General features: G+C 37.2%; 1 protein-coding gene across 1 annotated transcript; it reads left to right on the plus strand.

Moving 5' to 3' along the window:
* The first annotated feature begins 557 nt into the window (after window positions 1-557).
* Window positions 558-2,187, plus strand: LOC121991068. The gene is made up of 7 exons (XM_042545095.1): window positions 558-725; window positions 812-898; window positions 982-1,173; window positions 1,254-1,436; window positions 1,519-1,572; window positions 1,644-1,766; window positions 1,843-2,187. Exons 1-7 carry the CDS (start codon window positions 558-560, stop codon window positions 2,185-2,187), a joined length of 1,152 nt encoding a protein of 383 aa, XP_042401029.1.
* The last annotated feature ends 20,421 nt before the right edge of the window (window positions 2,188-22,608 follow it).

Genomic DNA, 22,608 nt, shown 5'->3' on the forward strand with positions numbered 1-22,608 from the left:
TGAGAGAAAATGATTTTACACTTTGAATTCTTAATTTTTGAAAATATTTCTTTTAAGGATATGCAAAAAAAAAAAAAGTCCATCAATATTTATTAATCATTTGAGTTTGTTAAATGAATACAGTTTTTTATTAAAAAAATTACAAAGAATAAATAGATTCTTATAATTGATAATTATTTAGATTCCAGTAATACCACTATTTATATAATTTAACATATTATATTTAACAACAAGTCTCTCCGAAATCCTCAAATTAGTACTTTTTTCCACTAATTTAAATTTTCCATTGCAGTCAAAATAATTGTTTTCACCTTTGACAGGCATTTTTAAGAAGATAATTAAATTGGCTTAAATTATTCATAAATTGCATATCTTGAATATTAATTACACATCGCATAAACCAGCTAATCATGAATAAAATCCCATTTTAGTTCTAATCATCTCCAAACCTGCTATTTCACCTTTTTTTCCTAACTATTTGTATTTATTAACATTCCTTTTTAGAAGAATTTATTCCGCTTTATAAGCGTATGTGGATTTGTTTAATTCAAGAGAAGATGGGTCACATGGAAGGATCGCAAGCACTAGTTTTATTCACTCTCTGTGCTCTTCTGTATCACTCAGTTGCTGCAGATCATACTGCAAGGTATTTGTCTGAAGCAGAAGAGAAAGAATTGCAAACACAACTCAAATCCCTCAACAAGCCTTATGTCAAATCTTTCAAGGCATGCCACACCATCTTCTCATATTTAAATATTTTTAATTTTTCCTATAAATATTTTTTTATTATTTTTAAAAATTAATGATACAGGATGAGTATGGAATCACATTTGACTGTGTGGATATTTACAAACAACCAGCTTTCGATCATCCTTTGCTTAAGAACCACACTCTTCAAGTAAGTAAAACAATTTCAATTATATATTATATCTTCATCAGTGCTCACAATATGCATTTGACTATGAACAATTAATCACACAGATTAAATCTACGTCATTTCCGAAGAGCATGAACAAGCATCTATCCTCTGAGACTGTAAAGCTGCCTAGACGTTGTCCTCAGGGCACTGTCCTTATCAGAAGAACTACAAGAGAAGATTTGATCAGAGCAAAGCAAATCCAACGAACCAAACGCATAGGTCTGCAAGAGGACACTGTTTCTGTTCAAGCTTATGTAAGTATATATATATATACAACTATACATTTGCAAGGGTTTAAATATTCTATTCTGAATTTATACATATGAATTTGCAGACTGTTGGAGTGTCATTTTCGTCTTGGAATAGACCAGAGAAGTTCTATGGAATATCAGCTGATTTGGATGTTTATCAACTTACCGGTATATTGGATAGTCAAACAAGCGCAACACAAATGATTATCAGTAAAGGAGAAAGAGGCCCTCTGACATTCCACAACGTCTTACAAGCCGGATTTCATGTCAGTATTAATCGCAAATAGTCAATGCACATGGGTTGTTGTTGCATTCAACTAATCACTGCTTCTTCTATCTCTTGTGTAGGTTCATCATGAAGTTGAGGGAGATAACTTTACTCACTTCTTCACTTATTGGACTGTGAGTTTTGGAATATTGTAGTCTTCATCGATTTACTATAGTTCATGTTCATAACTGGATTTTGTTTTTAGTCAGATGGGTATCAAAATTCTGGTTGCTTCAACATCCGTTGTTCTGGTTTCGTCCAAACAAGTGAAAGGTTGACACCAGGCCTAGTTTACACCCTAAGAAATTTGGCTCTCAGTATTTATAGGGTAACAGAAGCTCAACTGTCAATTTATTTTTTTGGTTTTGATGGTTTGAAAATAAAGGTCGGCATGTTATTTCTAGGATCGAAAAACGTCGAACTGGATGCTGTTCAATGACCAAGAACCGATTGGCTATTGGCCAAAGGAGATCTTGACCAACATGGCAGATTCTTCTAGGATTCAATTGAGTGCGACAGCTAGCTCTCCTACGGATCAGCCTAGTCCTCCTACGGGCAATGGGGAACTGGGTGGAGCATCTTTTAAGAAGATCAGCGTTTTGAATGGGGGGCTTGATCCATACCCGTCAAACGTCCAGCATGCAGAAACATTCCTTGATATTGGCAAACCCTTCTACGAAGGCATATATAATGTGGATTCTGGTTTCATCTATGGTGGCCCGGGAGGATGGGAGCCACCGAAATTCTGATCCAAATCATTTGGCTTGATGTGTTCTTTTCAGCTATCCACTTTAGCTTCTTTGATTTGAATAATTTTGTGGCGTTGTGGTCTACTGAAATCTCAAGGTTCAATTTCTCATCATTAGAACATATCTAATTATTGAATTTGAATTGTAACAAAATAAATGAAAATTATTTCTAGCTCGTAGTTTAGTTTTGATGTGGCAGAAATCTCCTACTCATTGAAAATACCTGATGAAGTTTCCTTCCGTGTTTTGGCCAGATCGACCTGCATGGATTAAATCATATCAATGGGCGTTGGGAGTGAAGGATGTTTAAGTTATCATGGGATTTTGAAAGATAAAATTAAAATAGTAATGAAAAAACATAGAGGATTAAGAAAGTAAGGCTAGGGTTGATTACCAAGTTCCTCTTACTCATTCCATTTACTTTAATATTAATAAAAGATTATTATTGTAAAATCTAACGGGCCATTGGAATAATAGAAGACCAAATTCAATCTCATAACTTAGATAAATTGGCGAATTCAAGGAAAGAATAATAGAAGATAGATCATGCTCAATTCCATGACTTGGATAGATCGCCAAAGTCGAGAAAAGAATAATAAAAGACTAGACTCTATCCCGTGTGCCTCGGATATATCAATAGAGCCGAGGAGAGAAGACCATACTCAATCTCATGACTCAGTTAGATCAACTTAGTTGGGAATAAAATAATAGAAGACCAAGCTCATTCTTGTAACTCAAATAGATTCACAAAGTTAGGGAAAAAGTAATCAAGATGATCCTGAGACGGTAAGGCAACCCATAATTGTTTGGGATACAAAATAATAAGTCCATCTTGAGACTCCAGTGCAATCCGCATTTGTTTGTGAGAGAAGAAGGCTAGTTAACCACTTATTGTAGGGGGGAAAAAATGCTCAAGAAAATAATCAAGATGATCTTGAGATGGTAAGGCAACCCTTAATTGTTTGGGATACTAAATAATTAAGTCAATTTTGAGACTTCGATGCAATCCACAATTGTTTGTGAGAGAAGAAGGCTAGTTAACCCCTTATTGTAATGGGGAAAATAATGCTCGATTTCGAGAACAGCCTAAGTTTGGGAGAGGATGTTCCCCATAAATGGAAAATAAGTTTGATCTTGAGACTTGCCTAAGTCTGAGAGAGGTAATTAAGGTCGAGTCGACCCCCTAAGGGGAAAAGAAGCTCGATCGTGAGACTTGTCTAAGTTCGAGGGAGGTATGGCCGATTATGTTGGCTTTCTATGGAAGGAAATATAGAAACAAAATCTATAAACTATAAACACTTACAGTGGGGTGGACGACGACAGATATCACAATCTCTTCATGCTTGTTATTGGAAGAGTGATCACAAGATTAAACCTCCCTTGTTAGTTCACAAACCAAATCCCTCTTGTCATTGAATGTTCCTTTTTAGCAGAGGTTTTACCAAGACATGCAACCCCTTCAGATGCAAACCTTTCGCACAACACCTCTTGCCAATTCCTTCTCTGATTTCCATGGGACAAATATATACAAAGAGGAGTGGGCGTTACTCTCACTCTCTTAGTAACATGTGCAATGACTAAACATTATTCTGGAAGAGGAATGGATAAGTAATGCTCACTCTCTCAATGACATTGCAGTAATTGAACACATTCAACATCTTCCACTCGTCTAAGTCAATTCATAAAGGTCATCTACTCATAAAGATCATATAAGAACATTCAATTCATAATTAAAGGAAAATTATTTGTGCCACAACAAGTACACTAAGCAATTACTGCTAAAAAAGTTGTTACACTTAACTTAATTGCTCTATCAAATGAATAAGAGACATCAATATCTTATCTTTACCACAGATTAAATTATTTACATTAATATGAACATCTTCAATTGCTTATAATGACTAATATGTCGAAAGCATGTTCAATATCTCCAATCAATACAATTATTCATAATCACATTTAAATACTCAATAAAAAAAAATATAATTAGTCGATCAGTAAATAAATGTCAAAGATGTAAATTTACTTTAATCTTCCTTTTTAGCTAAAATATATTTATTTTAATCAGTTACTTTCCTAGATATGTTCTATAAACCGAATTATTCATAGTCAATAGGATATATGCTAAAGTAGCAGCACATATTAGAACTTCAAGTAGAGAACTAAATAGTCACTTAGGTTAAAACTGAAATTAACTTATAATCTCGAAGGTCTTACATATATAGTAGAGAAGCAGAAATCCATTCACCTATACACTTATTGTCGCTATACTACATGTGGTATAAATCACATGCTTCGAAGTCTTTCTCTTTACCAATAAAGAGTGCATATTTTTTCTCAAAGTTAACATCGTACCAATTTTTAATCTAGATATTCCCAATGCCTAATCATGAATTCAACTTATAAATTCTAATCTAGCTTTTAGAAAGTTAAATAAATGGTGGATTCATTTATTTTAATCATTATCAATTCACAAATGTTCTCATCTTGATACAATAATCAAGGTGTGTTAGTGAAATCAACCTCTAGAGTTTTTATATTTGTTTAACAATATATTTAATGGAGTCCAGTTAGGTCAAGAATGATCAGATGACTAGCAAGGGTAGGATGAGAAACATACCGAGTGACTAGTCCTAACTGCGGTCAGGAAAGGGAAATCCTAGTTGCGACTGGGTAAGGAAAATTTTTGCAGATCATGAAAACTAGGTAGGAAGATTCGATAGGTCTAAAGGACCCGATGTCAAATCCCTAGTGAGTCAATCCAATGCTGAGTTCTACATACAATTTATTTGGACTTCCAATGATTTGAGTTATGTGAAACTTAACGCATCTCTTGCCTTTCTTGCTTTGCCATGCAAGATTTAGGGTTTTGAAGGTTGTTGGCTGCATCACCGCAAAGGAAATAGTGGAAAGGAGGGTTCTTTCGGAGTGGGAGTTGCCGATTTATGAGTGATTATTTTCCCGATTTGGTCTTCCAAGTGGAAAAAGGCAGATTTTTTTTTTTTTTTTTTTTTTTTTTTTTTTTTTTTTTTTTTGACTTCTTTGAGCTTTTCAAATTCAATTGCCGATTCTTGGTGGTGGTGTGGCTTTTCCAAGTGCGATGGCGAGAAGCAACGCGGTGAACACCAGCGAGTCGAAGGTATGGACAATCTATCCCATTCGTCACTTTGAATTTTGTTAAATGCGCTTTGGTGGATTCACTGCGGTGCTCATGCTTTTTCTTATGTTGATGCGGTGGTTTTGCTGCTTTCGGTAGAGCGGTCAAACGGGTCAATCCATGATGGGACGAGTTGGCCTGTGACGGGTCAACCATTTGGCAGGGCGGGGCGGGCCGACCCGTCAACTTGGCAGGTTAGGAAATTTTCAACCCAACCCAATCTAAGGCGGGTTGTGGGTTTGGCGAGCCAACCCGCGGGCCTATCATTTTTTTAAAAAAAATTAAAAAATATTTTATATTTTCAATGTTTTACTTCGGAAATATTTCATCAACCAAATGTATCCATAAACATGTATTTTACATATAATTTGAACACAAATGAGTAGATATGTGAGATAAAAAATATTATTTTTATTTCAAAATAATAAAAAAAAAAGATAATAAATTGGCAAAAAAATTTAGTTTACATGTGTTTCTCAACCCGCGGGTCAACCCAAGCCCATCGCGGGCCGACCCGTGCGGGTCGCGGGCCTAGGCGGGTCGGCCCGTGGCGGGCTTAGGTTGATAAAATTTCAACCTAACCCATTTAAATTGTTTGATGGGACGGACCAATCCGACGGACCCAACCCAAATTGACAGTTATAGCTTTCGGTCTATTTGGGGACTTTATTTTGATTTCTACGTTCATTTAAACTATCAAAGATGGGAGCTTTGGTTATTTTTATTCGTTTTCTTTATTGCTTGGTTCCTGTCCGTTCCCTTCCACATTTGCCTGATGGGTTTCTCAACCAGTTCGTTTATTCCAAAGAGAAGAAAACTTGTCGGTCTCTGATTCGCTCAAAAGAAGTCACAGAAAAGTTTGAATCCTTTGGCATTATTCAAGATTGAGAAACAAATTCTCGCTTGTTGTCTCCATCTTTGTTTTTTGCTATTAATCGAACGCAGGAAGGCATACAACTTTTTCGTTGATGCGCGGCAGATGGTGGTTCCCCTCCACACTTGGGTTCTAATCTCCAACTTCAATCTGGTCTACAACATACTCTACTGCTTGGACGACACCTTCGATCGCCACCTCGCTGAATTCCTTGACCACAAGGTCCCCGCCAACACCTCCCAGTCAACGATGTCGTCTCCTTCGACCTCCTCATCGGCAGCACCAACAACCTCCTCTCTCGCATCTACCGTTTCCCCAGTTAAGGTATATGTTGATGTTCTTTTAGATGAAGAAGTAGAACTTTTAATTCAAATTGAAAGCCCGAATGGATCACTTCTTAAGATCCCCAATCGACTGTAGAGATTAAAAGTCTCTGGTTCCTTTTAAGGAAGTCCGAACGAGTCACTTCTTAAGATCCCCGATCGACTATAGAGGTTTAAAGTCTCTGGTTCCTCCTATGAAAACCCGAATGAATCACTCCTTAAGATCCCTGATCAATTGTAGAGGTTTTAAATCTTTGGATCCTCCTAAGAAAACCCGACTAGGTCACTCCCTAAGATCCCCGTTCGACTGTGTATGATGGTTTAAAGTCTCAGATTCTAATAAGGAAGTCCGAACGGGTCACTCCCTAAGATCCCCGATCGACTGTGTATGATGATTTAAATTGTTCGGTTCCTCCTAAGGAAGCCCAACAGGGTCACTGCGTAAGATCCCCGATCAATTGTGTATGATGGTTTAAAGTCTCCGGTTCCTCCTAAGGAAGCTCGAACGGGTCACTCCCTGAGATCCCCGATCGACTGTGTATGATGGTTTAAAGTCTCCAGTTCCTCCTAAGGAATCTCGAATGGGTCATTCCTTAAGATCCCCAATTGACTGTAGAGGTTTAAAATATCTGGTTCCTCCTAAGGAAGCCCGACCGGGTCACTCCCTAAGATCCCAGATCGACTATGTATGATGATTTAAAGTCTCCACTTCCTCCTAAGGAAGCCCGAATGGGTCACTCCCTAAGATCCCCGATTGACTGCGTATGATGGGTTAAAGTCTTCGGTTCCTCCTAAGGAAGCCCGACCGGGTCATTCCCTAAAATTTTCGATCGACTGTGTATGATGGTTTAAAGTCTTTGGTTCTTCCTAAGGAAGCCCGAACGGGTCACTCCCTAAGTTTCTCGATCGACTATGTATGATGGTTTAAAGTCTCCGGTTACTCCTAAGGAAGCCCAAACAGGTCACTTCCTAAGATCCCCGATCGACTGTGTATGATGGTTTAAAGTCTCCGGTTCTTCCTAAGGAAGCTCGACCGGGTTACTCCCTAAGATCTCCGATCGACTGTGTATGATGGTTTAAAGTCTTCGGTTCCTCCTAAGGAAGCCCAAATGGGTCACTCCCTAAGATCCCCGATAGACTGTGTATGATGGTTTAAAGTCTCAGGTTCCTTCTAAGGAAGCCCGAACGGGTCACTCCCTAAAATCCTTGATCGATTGTTGAAGGAGGGTTGATTTGTTTTCTCAAGGAGAATTTAGGTGTTTCTCAAGGGATGTTCACCTACACTTCTTCATTATATTCAAAAATTAAATGAAATACATGAATGAGTCACAGACATACTTGCTTAAGTTCTATAAGGTTGCAAGTGGTTCACCCTCCAAGGTCGTTTGAGATTCCTTCCATCCGCGTCCTGGAGATAGTAGGCACCCGAAGCGAGCTTCTTATTACCTTATATGGTCCTCCCTGTAGGGGATCGGTTGACCGGCTAGAAGGATGGTTGAATGGACGACACCTCCAAATTGATAGCTTCCTACAATGTTAGCTTGCGCAGAAAATACAAACAAAACAAACAAGCTAAAGACTAAAACTAAGAAAGGAAATGCAAACCGCTAACACGTTCATTTAACGTGGTTCGGAGATTGCTTACTCCTACTCTACGACGTGTCCTTAAGGTGGACAATCCCTATTCGTCGGTGGATTAGCCCCCGGCAAACTCCGGCTATCTCAAGTCGCTCCTTGTGGATGGAGAAACCTCACCACAACACCAATCAAGACTCTTGAGACTAGTGGACTACTTATTAGGGTTTGCCACCACTAATTTCATCAACATTAATCAAGCTCCCAAGGCTTGGTCATATAGGCCACGGGTTGGAAACCCCGCCTACCAGTCGACTGTCAAAACCATCAGTCGACTGCCCTCTTATGGAAATTTGACCGTTACATCCCAACGGCTCGATACCAGTCGACTGCTAAAACTAGCAGTCGACTGCTCCACATTGGTCGAGAGAACAAAAGCATTCTATTCGCTCCCAGTCGACTGCACTAGTCGACTGGTGAAACTAACAGTCGACTAGTACCCGAGTACAATCTCTCAGCACTCGGACCCTCACCCTTACGACTCATTTGACGCTTCCTTCGCATCCTCGACCTCTTGCCTTCAAGCCTACTTCCTTTGGCTCTTGTCCCTTGGATGCATTCAAGCCCGCGGCTCGTCCCCAATGTCATCCTTCGCGTATACCTCGAAGTCGCTTCCCTCGGCCCTTGTCCTTGTTGCCTTGTCTATGGTCCCTCAGATGCTCCATCCTTCACTAGACCCGAAGCCATTAACCTGAGTCACATGTGTATCCTACAAGCCTGCACATTCACATACACATATCAAATAACAGGGTGAACCTAATTTAAACCCTTTGCCCAAACACCAAAACACATGGTCGCACGGACCATCGGGATTGCTCCAACACTCCCCACTGTGGTGCCAGCTTGCTAACATCTCCGACGGGTTTGATGTGCTTCCATACTAGATCACCAACTTGGAAGAACCTTAGGATTATCTTCCTATTGTAGTTTTGTCTCATCCGTTGCTAATATGATGTGAGGCGGGCTACTACTTTGTCACGAATTTCTTCTATAAGATCCAGCTCCATAAGACGCCGACCTGAATTACCATCATCGTATAACCTCCTCCGATCAGATTTCACCCCAACCTCTATCGGGACTACTGCTTATCCACCATACACCAACTAAAAAGGAGTTATGCTTGTAGCTTCTCTAGGAGTAGTACGATATGCCCACAATACACTAGGCAACTCATCTACCCAGCTACCACCAACATGATCCAATTTAGTTTTAAGGCCTCTGATGATTTTCCTGTTGTTACCTCTGCTTGTCCATTGCTCTGTGAGTAAGCCACAGAGGTGAATGCTTGTGTAATACCATATCCCGCACACCATTTCTTAATCCTTTCTCCTTGGAATTGTCTCCCATTATTAGAAACCAACTTGTGTGGAATACCAAATCTACAAATGATATGTTGCCATAGAAATTTGATAATAGCGTGTTCAGTAATCCTATCTAGTGGTTCAGCCTCCACCTATTTTGAGAAATAATTTACAACCACCAATAGGAATTTCCTTTGCGTTGTTGCCAAAGGAAATGTAACACCCCACACTCCTCACTACTAGTCTGTGAGGGTGGAGCGCTACTGGACTATTAACTTTACTTAATTAGAGTTGTTCACATGTAAATATCAACAAATAAAACTCTCTAATCATGCATTTAATGGCAGCGGAAAACATAAATGACTCATCCTATCATACTACTCAAGCATATGTTCATATCTAAAACTACATATCAATCTGAACATGTTAAACACATATCTATTAATCTGAACATGCATGCAATAATACTACAACTCAAATCATGAAACTATTGTACATAGCAATTAATAGGAAGAGTTCTAAAACAATAAGTATTCAATAGCCAAATCCAGCAACATGAAAGAAAATAGTTCTAATATTCTGAATACAAAATATTAATAAATTTCTAAGCTAAGTCCCAAGGCTTCTATAGTCCAAACATCACACATCCATCCGCACCTCCTTGTCGCCTTCCTTTGTTATAACTTTTCCTTTCCTTTATCTGCAGTAAGAGGAAAATGCAACTATAAGCAAAATTGCTTAGCAAGCGTTATCTAACTCACAAAACTCGAATATGCATGTGAATATACTGAAATGCTAAACATGTAAAGCTGCTCATCTAATAGTAAATAACAGCAAGCAAATTCTAAATAACATGCTAGCACAAAAAGAAACTAAACTTGCTGAATTTTAAACTTACGTGAAGCTTATTTCACTCATTTAAAATCTTATACTTTTATACTTCAAAATAATAATCAATTCTCTCTTGGGCCCAGGCGTAGTACCATTGCGCGCTCCCTAGTAAAACTGAGATAGCGAGCCACCAGTTCTACAAGGGTAAAGACCTTGGTCTTACCAGAGCCAATACCTCGGAATTGGTCACCTAGATTTGTTTAACGACAACCTCGAAAGTCGGGTACTAGTCTCTTAAAAATAAAATACTTATTATATGTTTAGAACTCTTAGAACAAATGCCTCAGCATTTCTTCGGGCACTTGGCGTGCTACTGATCCAAATTCTGAAATTTAGGGATCCTATTAAAACCTTGGTCTTGCTTAACATACAACTACTCATAAGCCTAAAAGAAAACTAATAGGCACAATACCACTACACTGTCTACTCATTTACATGCTTGATTTTATTCATTGCAGCAAGGAAAAAAAATCCAACTGAGATGCTACACAATGAAATTAAACTACATGCTCCAAATTTAAATCATTTCTTGCTCATTACCTAGCAACCAAAACTAAATCTGCAGGGGTAAACATAAGTCGATCATGCCCATTAAGGTAACAAGGAAAACCTAAATCTATGTTGCTAATCATAAAGCTGTAGAATGAAATGCTATTTATAAGAATTATAGAATGAAATGCTAACTATGAGGACTGTTCTTTATGTTCAGTAACAAAGCATAACCATTCTGCAGTAAGCTACAAAAACAACCCACATGCTTTAGAAGAAAACTAAACTCTTTCTTATTCCTTGCCCAGCAGCAGGAATCCGAAATCTATAACCCTTCAATTAACTGATCATGCCCATAAAAAAAAATTCATGAACAGAAAGATTTAATCAACATCTGAATTCCTAGTTTCAAGGGCTAAAAACACAACCTCCTGTTCAGTGCCACAACAAGAAACCAAAAGGAACCGAAAACTACATACAGTGAATCCAAACCGCATGTTTAAGGAAACTAATAACAATAGATAACCACATGTCAAACCTTAACAATTCCCCTTTCGTTTCCTTTATGAAACTCACGGCAGCAAACACAAAATCCCCAATCTTTACAGCATGCTTCGGATTCAAGAAGAAAACAAGGTTCGGAAACTACTCCTACTACAGGTGAGAAGCACTCACCTTGCGTACTTGGACTTACTACCGAGCAAAACGGCTTCTAGGGTTTCGGAGAACTCGAGATTTCAGCCGCTTCCTTGTGCCTACGGACTCTCCTCGAGGAGAGGACCGCGAGGAGGTGAAGAACTCTCGGATTGGACCCTTGGTCGGCCACCAGAGATAAGCCCTAACTTCCCTTTGTTTTCCGCCCGAGCTCCGCCGTCGCATGCAGAAGAGGAGAAGGGATTAGGTCACGAGCAAACAACTCAAACTCTCCTCTTAATACCCCATTATTTATGTTAACCATTACTACATAAATATATTTCTGACCTCTATTTGATCAGCACGGCCCTGTTGGGTTCTTGGTCATCACGCTTTGTTTAAGACTCGGGTTGGGTCGGAGGTCGCGGGTTCGAATCTCGGCCGAACCTCTTTATATTTTTGAAACTTCTTTCTTTTGGTAAAAATACCAAACGAATTCCAAAAATTGTATAAAAATACTCTAAAAATTCATAAAAATCTCTAGAATATTTCTACAGCATTTCTAAATATTTTTAAGTACTATTAAGACTTGTAATGAGGAAATTTGGGTTATTACAAGAAACATGCCAACTATATCCATACCCCATTGATCAAAATGACAGGATACTATAGAAGTTTTCAACAGACTAGTGGGGTGATGTGGAATGTTCTGATGCTTCTGAGAAGACATACATGTTCTTACTAGTTGAGCTGCATTTTCTTATAAGGTAAGCCAAAAATATCCATCCAATAATATTTTGAGAGCTAAGGATCTCTGATAACCATGATTTTGCTATATTATTTTGAATCACAATGCATGTTTTTAGTGATCCTTTTCATAGATAAAATCCACATTTACATCATGATTCATAATTGCATGTGATTTTGGACTTTATTACAAATTAGTCAATTATCATGGTATTTGATGCTAATATTTTATTATTATTTTATAGACATCAAAAGGGTCATAGACCCGATCAGATTGGATCGCACTTGGGCTCAAATCAAGGGCTAATCAAGTCGATCAAGCCTTGGAGTGTTTTGGGACCATCCATTGAAGATCGGAGAGATCTGAGCCATCCGTCAAGGATCTGGTCCGTCCGAGCTACAAGGAAGCACATCACAGGCATAGATGGAGATCCAAGGGTTTTGATCCAGATCCGAGATGATCCAACCATTGATCCAGTCCAAATCAATCTGGACCGTCCGATCAGATTGGGAGAGGTTTAAAAGCTTTGAGAAGCTACAGTGCACAGACGGGCTCAGTCACGATTTTCTTCTACAGTTCTCTGTCTTCTTCGCGCGATCTGCAGCTCCCGTTCACCAAAACCAGATCTGAGAGCAATGTTCTTCATCGGCGGTGGTTCCTGAGCTCCGGCGATCATCGACTGAGGTCACAGAAGCGGCAGGGGCGTTCTCCAGTCCATGCAGTTGAGCTCTGTCCATTTCCGCGATTCGGATGCAGGGGCGTTCTCCGATCCGCGATTTCCATCACACTGGAGCTAGAAGGGCGTTCTCTGAGGCTCCGATCACACTTCCATTTCCCCATCCCATCAGCGACTCCGACATTGATTTGATCAATCAATTGGTATCCACAAATTCTAGAAATCGGTGTTGTTTCATTGTGTGTTGTGAATTCCATTCGGGTGTGAGCTATATGGGCATTCTCTGAGGCTGTGATCATCCGGTGGATTAGTTGGAAGCTCAAGATTCAAAGTTGATCATCAGAAGGGCATTCTCTGCAGTGGTTCTATAGTGACAGCGGGATGAAGAAGCTGCCGCAAGGATTTGGGTTTGTGGAATGCTTAGGGTTTAGTTTTCTTTATTTCTTAATCTTTGAATTGTTCATTATCTTGCTCAAATCTGAGGATCTGATAGTTTAGATGCAATTTACTTTTTACTATGAATTTCCTATTTCGTTTCTACAAATTCATGCTTAGTTTTAATGCTTGAATTTAGTAATTCTTTGTCTTTCCAATGAATACTTTGTGCCGAGATTGAGTTGAATTGTTGAATGTTTAACTTGATGTTTCTGGATGTGTATCTCTATTTAACGATGTTGAATGAAGTTGAGAATTGTAGTCTTGATGTTGAGCTTGATTGTGAAGTGGAATGTGATTATGAATTAGATGTTATCTCAGTTTCTATAATTCTGTTTGAGCTTTGTATTTAGTTATTTTTGAGATTGTGAGTTAAAAATGAAGAAATTGATTCATTTGATTGGATGATACCAAGGAATCCGAATTTAATTGTTTTTAACTTAATGAGATGTATTTTAACTAGATTTAGATGAGAGTGAATCTTCCTAGATCTTGATTTTGATTGTTGTTGTCTACTTTTGGAAGTAGATGTATTCAAATTGAAATTAGATTATGATTGGAACCGAATCTAGAATTCACACACATACACTAGTTACCTTTGGAAAAATACGACTTGTGACTCCTTACTACACGTGTTTCATTTAGTTTATTTGAGTTCCTAATTTTTATTAATTTGATGTGCCATGTGACATGTAAAAAGGCCGACACCAAATTTTGGCGATATTGTCGAGGAACAACTAACTAGTAGTGTGTGTTTATTTTAGATTGATGCATTGATTGGTTTATTTTGTTAGCATCTTGATTGATTTGATTGCTTATTTCTTTTTGTATTTTCATGTTGATTTGTTCTTGAACTTTTAAATGCTTTTACTGTTCATGTTTTCATGTGATTGAAACTTTATGCTCTTGAGTCTTCTACATTTTGTTTTAGTGTTGTAGTGAAGAACAGGAGATTTCTTTAGCATGGATCCATATTTTCAGAATTTTGGAGGTGGAATGGAGAATTATCATTTTCAGCCTGAGTATCAATATTACCCATCCATGGATCAACAAAATAGGTATGAATCATTTTCAAATAATTTTAATTCTAATTGGGTGAATAATTCATGTTTTAGGTATGAAAGTGCACAAGGACCATTTTTTGAGCCATATCCAGCCTACCAGAGTTCATATGGGTTCCAAGAAGTTTCAACATCTTTTACCCCACAACCTTTTCAACAAAACGAACCTCGAATGGATGAGACAACATGGAAACTCAGGGAGATTATGCAACAAATGAATGAGCATCAAGAACAGCAATTTTCAAGGATATAGAACATACAGAATCAGTTAGATCAGATTGCATCATCCATCAATCAGTTGCAAGCACAAAACTCTAGTGGAGAGATGGAAAGTAGTGATTCTGTCAGGCCTGACCCTACTTCCATTACTTCACATGATTTTTCTAGTATCTTTTGTGATGCTTATGTAATTATGCAAATTTCTGGTCCTACTGATATTGTTGATGAAGATGTTGTTAGTGATTCAGGTTCTGAACATTTCTTTGAAGATGATTTAAGTGTAGGGAAATGCTTAGTGGAAGCATTACCTCAAGAATCACCTGGATTTGGTGAAGATGAAGATGTAAGTGTAGGGACTTGTGCTATGGAGCCAAGCACCCAAGAATCACTACAAGAAGATGTACAGTCACTAGAAACAGAGCTTGAGCATTCATTTGATGAAAAGGAGGTAACAATCACCACTCCAGTTACAGTTCAAAACGACAAGGTGAGTATTTTTTGTAATTCATCAGAAAATTCAATAGAGGTACCATTTGTTGATTTCATTAGTTGTGATTCATTCTTTGCTAAATTTTCTACCCACACTAATATTCTCCTATTTTCTTTTTACCCCATATGTACATGGGAGGGATTTTCTTTTAATGATGTTGTTGGAGAACATAAGCTTCCGGAGTGGATGCTTGAACTGAACCGCCTCAGACCTCCAGAAAAAGCTTTGAAGGGAAAAATGGTCAATAAAAAGAAATTGATTGCAACCAAAAGTACTCTATTTCCAGTGTGGATTTTGTTGCTAAATCTTCTTCGACCACCGGAATGAAAGGGGAGTTGGTTCTAATTTCATTTTCTTTTACATTTTAATTCATGCTTTGTTAATAAATCCTTTTTATGCATTTCTTTAGTTACATACTTTGCATTTTGTATTTTGCTTCCACACTTTTGCATTTAGTTTTGTTTACATAGCATGTCATTTTTGAATAAAAGTTTCCATGGGAATTTTCTAAGTAATACTTTTAAGATGGTAAAAGTCTCTTAAATTTGATCAACAATTTTAGGTCATGTGACATGATTGGATGCTTTTCTTGCATGATATTGGTTAGTGTGGTAGTGGATTCCTATTAGATCAATTGAGCTTGATTGCAATAAAAATACCTAGAGAGGTTCACTTTAAGCCTAAACACTATTTTATCTTTGTGTGGCATGCACTCATAGCAATTGAAACTCTAGAACTTGCTTAGTTTCTTTTCAAAGTCACAATAACATTGGTATGCATGGAAATTGAGGATTTTGTCAATTTTGTTCCCCTTCATACTTTCCAATTCCTTTCCTCACAATTTTCTTTATACATTCTCATCTAGCATTTTAATTCTTGATAATCTTTGCTTGTCATTCTTTTATTAAGAGTTTTGGTTGACTATCTTGATGAGTTAGATTGTTTGATGATGGACAAAGTTGCAAGTGTGGGGGAGGATTGAACATATGTTATGAGTTCATGGAGGTTTCTACTTAATTGATGCCCAAATTCATTGATCCCTGAATTGAAGCTAGTATTATTCTGAATTAGGATGCTATTGAGGCAAAAGAATTGCTAATTTGATAGTTTGTCAAATTGAGGATGCTTTGACATGAGCTAGTGTTGATGCTGAATCAGAGAATGGAATGCAAGTGATACAACAAATATGAAATATAGTTTCAGAAATGAAACTGTGCTTACAGATTTGTACAGGACAGATTGGGTGCCAAATGTACATGTTCTGTCTAGTCAGCAACAATATGAATTTCAAATTCTATCCATTCAGTGACAAATATAATTCTCTTTCAAAGTGAGTCCTGGAAGATTCGAGCTGGGATTGCATTCACTTTTGCATCCTGAAATTTAAGTCTAAGAGTCTTTGAAATTAAAAAAAAATGGTGAAATAGATGAGAGCAGTTGGAGTTAAAAATCTGAGCTAAAGTCTTTACACCTGAGCTTAATTACATTAAATTTCAGAGATTATAATTCGAGCATGCAACTATGATGGATGTTAAGTTTGGAAAATTGTCTAGCTCCACTCCAGTGCTGGAATCAGATATCTTATAAGGGAAATTTTTGTTAAGCTGAATTTACCATGATACAAGCTGAAATTTCCTAAATTTGTAGATTTTGGCAATAGTGATCTTTATCTTTGTGTGTAGCTACTGCTGGATTGCTACAAATTCTGTTTGTAGATTCCTAAGGGAAAACCCAAAAAAATTGATACATCAGATGTGTAACAAATTCATTTGCAGTTCTTTGGTGTTTGTGAACTGCATGTGATTTCCAAGGAATATAAGTACTGGATTTGATTTTTGTTGAATTTTGTTACAACGGATTGACCAGCAATGATTCTCTGTAGAAACTGCAACTCACTGCATTAAAGATCAGTTATGAAATTGAAGTAGCAACTTGATCTATTGTGTGCCAAATTCTATGGCAGATTCTGGATAATCACAGCTCCTGTAAAATTCTTCATAATGTCTGATATTAAAAGGCCGTAGCTGAATGAAGGTGAATGAAAACTTCAAGTCTGTAGAAGAAAAAGTGACAATTGGAACCTAACAGGAAACTTAATTTTAGAATTTGTGAAGAAGAAGAAATAAAGGAAAAACATAGAAACTAATTTTTGTAACAGATTCTGTTTCTGAAACTATGCATAAGTGATTTTTCCAGGAACTTGTTACATGTCAAAAGTTGTGCAGTTTTTAACTAGTGATTAGTTGAACTTCTTTGACTTGGAATTTCTCAAGTTTAAGCATGAGTCAACAATTATAGAGACTAACCTATATTCTGAAATGGTTGTCTCAAAAGCAGAACCTGTAGAGATTTCTAGTCTGTGTTTGATCAGTAGCAAATTGTGTTTGTTCCGAGTCTTTGATCCAAGCATATGATCACTGGGCAATGTTGGGATGTTGTGAGAATTTTAGTGAGGAATCATATTGAAGTGGAAAAAAATTCAGAATGGAATTTATTAAAGAAGCAGAACCTACAGAACATGGAAGGAATTGTCAATACTGCTTGTGCCAAATCATCAAGTTTTTCCTGATCAGTAGAAAACTAAATTAAAGATGAACTCTTAATGATTTAATTTGGAACTCATTTGAAATTTGAATTTCTGGAATACTGAAGTTGAAACCCTGTTTAGTGCCAATTCTTCATGTTGATTTTGCAGTAATCATGATTCCATCTCCAAAAGGTTGCAGTACTTAATGAAAGTCTTGACCGAACTAAATTCTTCTTGAGATAAATTGAGATTTCCTTGAATTATAAAGTTTGAATTGAAGATCAGAAGTCATGTGTAGGAGTTGTGTATCAAGTGTGAATCAAAAGTCAGGGGCAACACTAATTAGTGAGATCAGAATTGAAACTGATTTCAGAATCAAGAATATCAGTTTTTAAGAATTTCAAATTTGAGATGGAATCTAGGTAAGAGATGACAAGTTCATTCAAGGTTAAAACAGAAGGACATATTGCATTTAAGCAGTATTGATGAAATGGATACTTTGATGGTTTGGAAATGATGTTGTGATGGAATTAAAGTTGATTGTTTTCTGAACTTCACAAATGAAGACATTTTCTAGCTAACTAAGAAGTAGATATCAATCAGAAATGAAAAAAAAATATACTGAAAGACCAAGTGTTGAAGCTGGAACTGGTGTAAACACAAAAATGCAGAAACAAGAAAGCTGGAACTGTTTTGTATCAATATATAACAGAAATTTCAGAGCTTTGAATCACTGAAACAATAGAAGAAATTAGAAATGTAACTGAAACAGGAAGCTCTTTTAGCTATTGATATCTGATCAAAAATGGATTATAATTCAGAATTCAATTGGAGACTATCAAATTGCTGGAAATGGAGCAGTGCAGTATTCAGTCTCAGTTCTGAAAATTAATTGTTAAAGAGATGGACCAATTGTTGAATTATTAGAGCTGCTGATATGGAAGACTATGAGCTGTTGAAACGTGGATTTGTTGCTGAAAATCTGATCATGAAGCAGGTTCTGAAACTTCCTGAATTCTGAAGACTGCTGTTTAGCAGAAATTTCAGAAGCTATTGGAGTAATTGAAATGCTGGATTTATGGTTACTGCAGTGCTGTTATCAGAGGATGGAAGCTGGGTAGCAGTAAATGGAATTCAGTGTTGTTATCAATGGAGTTTTTAACTATTCTGATAGATTCGGTTGTTTGGAGGTAAAATCAGAAACAGAGGAAGAGAAAATCTGCAGAATGAATGAAGAAAAGATAGTGACAAGGAAGGTGTTATGTTGTATTGTACGAGAATGCAAAGTGTGGGGATTATTAACCTCAATTTTAGCAGATATGCAACTGAGATGTTTATGTATGCTCAGTGAACTTCAAAAAGGTACAGAATCTGAAGGATGGATTGAATAAGTGTGGATAAAAAGTATATTTCTGAAATGTCTCAGCAGGTACTAATTCTGAAACTAAATCCTGGAATGCAATTCAGTAATGTAATCAATTTTGTTGTTTCTCAAGTTTGTATCAAAATCTGTGACTTTTAATAGCTGAAACTTAGTCCGAAAAGTTGCTGAGTTAGATTACTGAATTGATTCTAATCTGCAGTACAATTCAGTACAATTATTTGTATGATAAACCAAATCTATAGGAATTCAAGTGCAGCAGATGAAGAGGTTTAAATTAGCAAAACATAAAAATAGAAGGAAGGGATAAAATCAGCATAATGAAGACAAGAAGACAATGGTTAGATATGTATCAAGTTTTTGTCCGAGACGGCCAAAATTTTAAGTGTGGGGGAGGGAACTTTTCCTCATAAGGTGATTTAAGTTTGTTTTAGTTTCCAAGTGTGGAACTGAAGTGAAAAACAGTGAAAAACAGTGTAAAACAGTGACAGGAAAAAAAAGTGGCAAGAAAGAGTATCAAGTGTGAAGATAGAGTATCAAGATTCTATGTTAGCCATCAAATTGAAGGGAAGGTTAGCTTGATACTTTGAATTGGTAACAACAAATGGTATTCATCTCTTTTCACATCAAAATGGTCAACTCATCAAGTATATTCCTCCAATACTCTTATCTCTCATTTTCTTCATTGAATTCTTTTCTTTTGTCATTTCATCCACTTTCTATTGTTCTTTTTTATTCCATTTCAATTCTTGTTGATAAATCCTTTTGATTCATGTATGTTATGTTTATAGTGGTGGAGAATTAGAAAATAAGCAAGCTTATGGTAGTGAAATATTGTGAGTGACATTGAGTGAGCTCCACTAATATGCATTTGTGAGTTTGAGGGCTAGAATAGGTGAATACCTTGTGAGATTACAACTTGCTTAATTTTTCAATTGAATTGAAACTACTATACCTACTGATTATTGTTTGAATTGTATTCATGAATATTTGTGATCTTTAAGATGACCTTAGTTAAATTCTTTTTACTATCTTCTAAGTATTGCTAGGGAATTTGTGTGGAGATGATTTTTAGTTTTCTTGACTTAAACGGGACGTCCAAGATTAAGTGTGGGGGATTTGATAACCATGATTTTGCTATATTATTTTGAATCACAATGCATGTTTTTAGTGATCCTTTTCATAGATAAAATCCACATTTACATCATGATTCATAATTGCATGTGATTTTGGACTTTATTACAAATTAGCCAATTATCATGGTATTTGATGCTAATATTTTATTATTATTTTGTAGGCAACAAAAGGGTCATAGACCCGATCAGATTGGACCGCACTTGGGCTCAAATCAAGGGCTAATCAAGTCGATCAAGCCTTGGAGTGTTTTGGGACCGTCCATTGAAGATCAGAGAGATCTGAGCCATCCGTCAAGGATCTGGTCCGTCCGAGCTACAAGGAAGCACATCACAGCCGTAGATGAAGATCCAAGGGTTTTGATCCAGATCTGAGATGATCCAACCATTGATCCAGTCCAAATCAATCTGGACCGTCCGATCAGATTGGGAGAGGTTTAAAAGCTTTGAGAAGCTACAGTGCACAGACGGGCTCAGTCACGATTTTCTTCTACAGTTCTCCATCTTCTTCGAGCGATCCGCAGCTCCCGTTCACCAAAACCATAACTGAGAGCAATGTTCTTCATCGACGGTGGTTCCTGAGCTCCGGCGATCATCGATTCAGGTCACAGAAGCGGCAGGGGTGTTCTCCAGTTCGTGCAGTTGAGCTCTGTCCATTTCCGTGATCCGGATGCAGGGGCGTTCTCCGATCTGCGATTTCCATCACACCGGAGCTAGAAGGGCGTTCTCTGAGGCTCCGATCACACTTCCATTTCCCCATCCCATCAGCGACTCCGACATTGATCTGATCAATCAATTGGTATCCGTAAATTCTAGAAATCGGCATTGTTTCATTGTGCGTTGTGAATTCCATTCTGGTGTGAGCTATATGGGCGCTCTTTGAGGCTGTGATCATCCGGTGGATTAGTTGGAAGCTCAAGATTCAAAGCTGATCACCAGAAGGGCGTTCTCTACGGTGGTTCTGTAGTGACAACAGGGTGAAGAAGCTGCCGTAAGGATTTGGGTTTGTGGAATGCTTAGGGTTTAGTTTTCTTTATTTCTTAATCTTTGAATTGTTCATTATCTTGCTCAAATCTGAGGATCTGATAGTTTAGATGCAATTTACTTTTTACTATGAATTTCCTATTTCGTTTCTACAAATTCATGCTTAGTTTTAATGCTTGAATTTAGTAATTCTTTGTCTTTCCAATGAATACTTTGTGCCGAGATTGAGTTGAATTGTTGAATGTTTAACTTGATGTTTCTGGATGTGTATCTCTATTTAACGATGTTGAATGAAGTTGAGAATTGTAGTCTTGATGTTGAGCTTGATTGTGAAGTGGAATGTGATTATGAATTAGATGTTATCTCAGTTTCTATAATTCTGTTTGAGCTTTGTATTTAGTTATTTCTGAGCTTGTGAGTTAAAAATGAAGAAATTGATTCATTTGATTGGATGATACCAAGGAATCTGAATTTAATTGTTTTTAACTTAATGAGATGAATTTTAACTAGATTTAGATGAGAGTGAATCTTCCTAGATCTTGATTTTAATTGTTGTTGTCTACTTTTGGAAGTAGATGTATTCAAATTGAAATTAGATTATGATTGGAACCGAATCTAGAATTCACACACATACATTAGTTACCCTTGGAAAAATACGACTTGGGACTCCTTACTACACGTGTTTCATTTAGTTTATTTGAGTTCCTAATTTTTATTAATTTGATGTGTCATGTGATATGTAAAAAGGCCGACACCAATCTCCCTCCTATATGACTTCCACAAGAACCCTGATGAACCTCTTAAAGAATATATTACATATCCTCCGGCCCTATACACTTGAGCAAAGGACTAGAGAAAACCCTTTTATAAAGTTGATCACCAACCATAGTATACCGAGCATCCCTCTTCTTAAATATCTGTGCTTGTTCTCCATCTTCTGGTAGAACACCCTACTGAAGGAATAAAATGATTGATACTCTCCAATCACCTTGTATTTCTACATCGGTATGTCGTTCAATACAAGATACCAACATAGTCTGTTCTACAGGCCTATCCAAGTTCCAAGGTATTATGGTTGAGGTCAATTTAGCCAACTCATCTGCCACTTGATTTTATGAACGAGGGACCTTATGTATAGTTACTTCTTGGAACTCTGATTTCAACTTGTCAAATGTTTCTGCATATAATTTAAGCCACTCATTATAGATTTTAAAATTGTCTGTTAACTGTTCTGCTGCTAGCTGGGAATTAGAATACATCCAAACTCGAGCGACCCCTACATGTCGGAAGGCCTTTAACCCTACAATCAGTGCTTCATATTCTGCCTCATTATTAGTGGCTCTATAATTTAGCCAGATGGAAAGTTGCATCCAATCATCCCTTGGTGATATAAGAAGAATCCCAATACCACTGCATTATCGAGTAGAAGATCCATCAACATATATTTTCCAAGTTCCATCTTCC

The sequence above is a fragment of the Zingiber officinale genome, chromosome 6B (genome assembly GCF_018446385.1).
Source record: "Zingiber officinale cultivar Zhangliang chromosome 6B, Zo_v1.1, whole genome shotgun sequence".
Classification (NCBI taxonomy): Eukaryota; Viridiplantae; Streptophyta; class Magnoliopsida; order Zingiberales; family Zingiberaceae; genus Zingiber; species Zingiber officinale.